This window comes from Chrysochloris asiatica, unplaced genomic scaffold (assembly GCF_000296735.1).
Source record: "Chrysochloris asiatica unplaced genomic scaffold, ChrAsi1.0 scaffold00001, whole genome shotgun sequence".
NCBI lineage: Eukaryota > Metazoa > Chordata > Mammalia > Afrosoricida > Chrysochloridae > Chrysochloris > Chrysochloris asiatica.
In genome coordinates, this window is record NW_006408519.1 from 62,639,632 (window position 1) to 62,645,747 (window position 6,116).

At 42.7% G+C, this 6,116-nt stretch overlaps 1 protein-coding gene across 1 annotated transcript; it reads left to right on the forward strand.

Moving 5' to 3' along the window:
* Positions 1–278: 278 nt before the first annotated feature.
* FABP5 (fatty acid binding protein 5 (psoriasis-associated)) lies at positions 279–5,413 on the forward strand. Its single transcript, XM_006830808.1, has 4 exons — positions 279–399; positions 2,901–3,073; positions 3,567–3,668; positions 5,149–5,413. Exons 1-4 carry the CDS (start codon positions 321–323, stop codon positions 5,200–5,202), a joined length of 408 nt encoding a protein of 135 aa, XP_006830871.1. The 5' UTR covers positions 279–320; the 3' UTR covers positions 5,203–5,413.
* Positions 5,414–6,116: the final 703 nt, after the last annotated feature.

The window sequence follows — 6,116 nt, forward strand, 5'->3', positions numbered from 1 at the left end:
GAACCGCCAGAACGTGCAGGAGCTGGCGTCCGGGGAGGCGTGGGGCGTGCCGGGCGAGTCCCCGCTTGTAGTGGCGCCCTCGGAGCCCCTGGTCCTGGGGCAGGTGGAGCAGGTTCGCATCTCCGGGATCTGGGTGGGGAAGCCGGGGGCGCGCCGGGGGCGGGGCGGGGGCCGGGCGAGGCTCGCCTCCCATTGGCTGCCCCGCTTCTCCCGGCGCGCTCCGCCTTTATAAAGCGGCCGAGGCGCCAGGCCACCGCACGCCAAGCTCTCCCGCCAGACACTCTCAGACCGCTCAGCACATCCGCCTGTCGGCGCCCACCATGGCTACCGTTCAGCAGCTGGTAGGAAGATGGCGTCTGGTAGACAGCAAAGGCTTTGATGAATACATGAAGGAAATAGGTGAGACACTCGGCCCGGCAACGTGGCATGTGTGGGTTCATCTGTCCGTCCGCCCGATCTGCCTTCCCAGGCTGTATCCCCGACTCCAGCCTCACCACGCGGCCCCTAAGTGAGTGCTCTCTGCACCATGTGCGAAAGCAGCCAGGAAAGTGGGTGCGCGCCTTCCGCCGGCCCCAGAATTCCGGAGATGATCCGCCTCGTGGTCCCCCTAACCCTTTTCTTCCCTTTTACTTTTCCCCTACCCTCCACTGCAGCCTGCCAGCACTGCATTCTGTCTTTTAGCACACTTAATTCGCACCCCAAATTTCACTTTTTTGACCTTCTCCAGGCAGCCCTCTCAACTTTGCCTTTCCCATTCCTCGTTCTCCATCCCCTCCGCCGTATTCCTCCATTCGCTCCATTGTGGAAGCAGCCACTTCTATCACACCCCCGGCCTAGACTGCTGCATCTTTTGTTCCTCGATGGCGCCGGAATTCCCTCCCTCTTCTCCATGGGGATGTGGTGCCAAAGCTCCGGAGAGGGTCTGTGGTTTCCCTCAGAACCTCTGTTGAGTCTCTGAATGAGTCTTCAATTTCCATTTTGCTTTGACCGGCTCCCCCAGGTCCACTGCCCTCCTTCACTAGGTGAAAAAGGCCTTTTAGGTTGGCATAGCTCCGCGTGGATGGCGCATCCTCGCCTCCTGGCGGAGGTGCTGTGCTGAGAGGTGTAGCACAGGCAGAGCTGACCCTCCCTTGTTCCCGCTGGGCCCTGGCTCTGCAGAGGGCGGTGGCTGTGGGACTCTTGTAGTAGGTCCACTGTGCCTGGGTTTGGGTAGTCTGCACTACCCTGGCCTCTGCATTTTGAGAGAGGCGCAGTGCTTTGTTGGAAAATCTGGAACCTCTTGCAATTTAATAAAATAAAAGATATCGAAGTAAACGGTTTACACAATTAACAGCATGCAAGCTGGGCGTGGCCCTGCCTGAAACACTTGTCTCCTGGAGAGAAAGAATCTCTTGCTCTCAGGATAGTGTTTGATTTTCTATTATTGTTCAGTGACAACAGTGAATGCTGGTTGAGATATTTAGTAGATGACAAACAAAACTGAACCTTTGTCACGGGCCACTAGGAAATAGGGTGAAGTAGCATGGCATAGAGCCCATCTAGAATTGATCTTCCAGCCCTAGACTGCTGAGACTGAAGGTGTTTCTAGATGTTACTGATTTATACAATTGTTAATATGACTGCTTTCTGGTGCAGGAGCTGATGTACCTTAGAAACACTATCATTAATCTTGTTATTCAAGACGATGTGGTGTTGAATCTTAAGGATACTTTACATACACTTGGCAAAACAAAAGGTAGTTTAAAAAAACTTTTTTTAAAATTGAAAACAGATCAAGATGTCCACAAAAAAAATTGATCGTATTTTGATTCTAAGAAATACATCATGTGTATGTATGCATGGTTGTTAGATCCAAATAAAGAACCCTGTTTCTCTATCCATTGAAAGTAAATGTGAGTTTAGGGGTGGGTTTCCATTTTCCTAGGATCCTGGAGCCACAAAGGTTACCAAACCTGTTTATTGAGAGGCAGGAAGAACAGAGCCCATTTGTTTGTCCACAGTGAGACTAAATAATAATCAACTATCACCAGGCACCAACCCTGAGATGGCCAAAGAGAAGGTTCTAAGGAATAGTTTCAAAGTCTTAGAAGTTAATTGTCTCCAAGTCAGTTACTTTGCTCACTTGTAGTTTTCTCAGTAGTGAAATGGGAAGTGGCCTCATTCCAGGGTTCCTTCCAAGTGTTATTGCTAAGGGTAATTATACAGATTATAAAGGAAATATTCTATCAATAAAGTAAATTACATAGCTATAAAATATTTTCTATTTTTGATGGTAAAAGTGTTGTGTGTTTTTTAATTTATTACTACCGTAGTTTTGTTATCAATTTTTAAAACATTTAGCTATGTGAATATTTCACAATTTATTTCTATTTTATATGGCTCATTTATCAAATATGTATCAAGCACCTTGTATGTTCCAGGTTATGTGCTCTAGTTCTAGCATACAATTTTAGAAAAAGACTGAGCATGCCCATGAATTTGTCGTTTTGAATGCTTCATCCCTACGGCTTTGCGTAAATAAATTTAAGAAATCTGTTATTTCTTTCCAAATTTAGCATAAAGACCAAAATCTAGGGGCTGGAGCCAGAGTGCCTATACTACTTGATTCCCAGTTCCTTTATTTCCTTCCAAACTGAATGGCCTTGGGCAAGTTACTTTAGCCTCCTAGCAGAGATAGTGGTGTTTACCTTACAGGGGTGTTGCTATTCTTACATTAATTAAATTATGTAAAGTGTTGTCCGCTAGGGAGCCCTGGGTATATATGTTTTCAATAGTAACTGTTAAAGTGAATAAATGAAAATAATGCCATGCATAAGAATTATAATTGGATGACTGCTTTTATTACATTAACTGTAACTTTATTCTCCCTGGTATTTAACATGCTATGTAACATCCTACAGGAGTGGGCATGGCTCTGCGAAAAATGGGTGCAATGGCCAAACCTGATTGTATCATCACTACTGATGGTAAAACCCTCACCATCAAAACGGAAAGCACTTTGAAAACAACACAGTTTTCTTGTAACCTGGGAGAAAAGTTTGAAGAAACTACAGCTGATGGCAGAAAAACTCAGGTCAGTTCTAACATATGTTGTAAAATCATAGAAGCTTCTAGAAGGACAGACTGTGTTAATAACATTCTTACTATTTGTTTACAGTAAGAACTCAATGAAAATGTCTCAATTTATTCTGTACATGGAGCAAGGAGCTCTGATTGTGTTGTGGTTATGAGTTGGGCTGCTAACCTCAAGGTCAGCCGTTCGAAACTACTAGCCATTAGGCAGTTTTTGCTCCTGTGAAGATTTCTAGCCTCGGAACCCTCAGGGTCGCTGAGTCAGAACCAACTCCACAGCACACCACCACATCTAGCTTATGGAGCACAGGAGAGAGAAAAAAATGAGCTTGAATTGAAAAGCATAAACTATATACAAATAAGATCAGTGTGGGTTAATAAAGCAGACCCAGAAAGGAGAAGATGAAAGAGACTGTTAAGGAGGTTATAAATCAGGGACATTTTTTTTTGCAATGTACTTTGGAAGAATTAAAAAGTGTGCTTTATTTTTGCAGACTGTCTGCAACTTTACAGATGGTGCTTTGGTTCAACAACAGGAGTGGGATGGGAAGGAGAGCACAATAACACGAAAACTGGAAAATGGGAAATTAATTGTGGTAAGTGCCAATTTCATATGCCTTATTGGCCTTCTTTTCATAGATCAGGGGTAGGGAACCTTTTTTCTGCCAAAATTTATAACATCATTCATGGGCCATACAAAATTATCTTAAAAATTAGTTTGCTATATTTGGTCAAACATTTAATTAATTCTCCCCTAATATGATGGTTGGAGTCCTGGTGTGGCGCTGTGGGTTAATGAGCCAGACTGCAAAGCTGTGTGAACTGCAAGGTCTGCGGTTCAAGCTCACCAGCTGCTCCTTGGAAACTCTACACAGGGTCGCTATGGGTCGGAATCGACTCGACGGCGCTTAACAACAACAACAAATGTGATGGTTGGAACTGTGGTTGCCTTGACAGGGCCAGACCAAATGATTTCATAGGTCTTACATGGCCCGCCGGTCAGACATTCCCCAACCCAGCACAAATAGTTCTTTATCATAGCTCCCCTGTGATTTATATCATAGAAGAATTTGGTTTGGGAAGAAAATGTGCAAGATAATAAATTAAATGGGGTGACACTCTAGGATAAGCACTGGACTGCCAACCACAAAGTCAGTGGTTCAAACCCATCGGCCATTACTCAGAAGCCCTATGCAGGGTTACTATGAGTCAGAATCTGCTCAATGGCACTTAACAATAAGAATTCTTATAAACGCTCTTTATGGGCTCCTGGTGTGGCTCTACAGGATTAAGCACTGGGCTATGAACCACAAGGTCAGCAGTTCAAACCCATAGCTGCTCCTCAAACCCTGTACAGGGTCACTGTGAATCGGAACCAACTCGACAGCACTTAATAACATGATGACAGGAAAGTGACATGATGGGACAGGGACTATAGCTGGAGCCAGGTTTAGTCTTTGCTCTGTTACAACCTGATAACTACAGTTTTAAGCATGCCACCAAACTACCCTTTATTCCATCTCTTAACATGGAGAACCAAATGAATAAATCGAAATTATTGTCAATCCTTTTTAGTGGCAGTGATGGCTTACATCCTTCCATGTGAGATCAGGATTCGATTTCTAGTTAGTGCGTCTCATTGCAGCCACCACCTGTATGTCTGAGAGGGCTTATGTGTTGCTATTACGCTGAACAGATTTTCAGCAGAGCTTCCAAACTAAATAGGGATTCAGAAGAAAGGCCTGGTAATCATTTCAAAGGTCAGCCAATGAAAACCTATGGATCCCAATGATCTGATTTGAAACTGATCATGGGGTTGGTGCAGAAACCAGGCAGTGTTTTGCACCATTGTTCATGGGATCACCATGAGTCGGGGAAGTTCTTGACAGAAACTAACAACTGTGTTAGAGCCAATTCAACAGACTCTATCTTCTCTCCAAACTCAAGAATCTTAAAACAGATTTTCTCCAGATATGAATTAGATTATAATGTTTCATGAAACTCTGGTTCTAACATTTTACTAGCACCATTGCTATGGGGAACAAGAGTAACCTGTTATTGTTTTTTTTCTTCTAGGAATGTGTTATGAACAATGTCACCTGTACTCGGACCTACGAAAAAGTAGAATAAAAATTCCATCTTTACTTTGAATAGTAATTAGCTGTGAGAATGAACAAGCTCAGTTCAATGAGCAAATCTCCACACTGCTTTTTTTGTTTTTGTTTTTTTCATTATTGTGTTCAATTATTTCTCACACAGACATTTACATGCAATTGTTTCAAAGTGTTGGTTTAATTAGGATCATCCCTTTGATTAGTAAATAAATGTGTTTGTGCTCATACTAGTGGTGTGTTCATTTCTTTAACTTTATAGCAAGTTAGTGATGAGTTTTAATAATTATGAACTGAAATTCTGGGATGGCTTTGAGCAAGCTATGTTGAGATTCTTTTCTAGTAACTTACATGGGAAGTTACTCCTAAGGCATATCTAGTACCAGTGACTGAAGCTTGTTGACACAATTGGAACTTTGTACTGACTCAAGAATCTTAGTTTCTGGTAGAGACTATTCTAATGAAAAGAAAACAATTTAAGCTATTCATAACGTTACAAACAAGAAAATAACCATAATTGACTAAATAATATTTTAATGGTTCTCTTATGATTGTTGTTCAGGAATTCTGCAACCAAATAATCATTTAATAAAATTATTGAGGACCTGCCATGTGCCAGGCACTGTTCTAGGGGCTGAGGTATATCTGATTATAGTGGACACATCATATCAATGAGAGAAGAAACAACCGCTTTAGAAGCACACTTAAGTACTCATTAGCATTAGCAAATGCATTTAAACACGTAATGTTAATTGCTGTTGAGGCAGTTCCCACTCAATAGTGCCCTTGTATAGGGTTTCTGAGGAGTGGCTGGTGGGTTGAACCATCAATCTTGGTTAGCAGTCTGGTTACTTAGTCTGGTACCAGGATTCCTCCGTAAATACTTGTGTGTATATACTTGTACATCTGTATACAAGTATAAGTTTAAAAATA

Coding starts and splice junctions, on each gene's coding strand:
- FABP5 (XM_006830808.1), top strand. CDS start 321: ATGGCTACCGTTCAGCAGCTGGTAGGAAGATGGCGTCTGGTAGACAGC. Junction 3,074..3,566: donor CTGATGGCAGAAAAACTCAG/GTCAGTTCTAAC, acceptor TTATTTTTGCAG/ACTGTCTGCAACTTTACAGA. Junction 3,669..5,148: donor AAAATGGGAAATTAATTGTG/GTAAGTGCCAAT, acceptor TTTTTCTTCTAG/GAATGTGTTATGAACAATGT.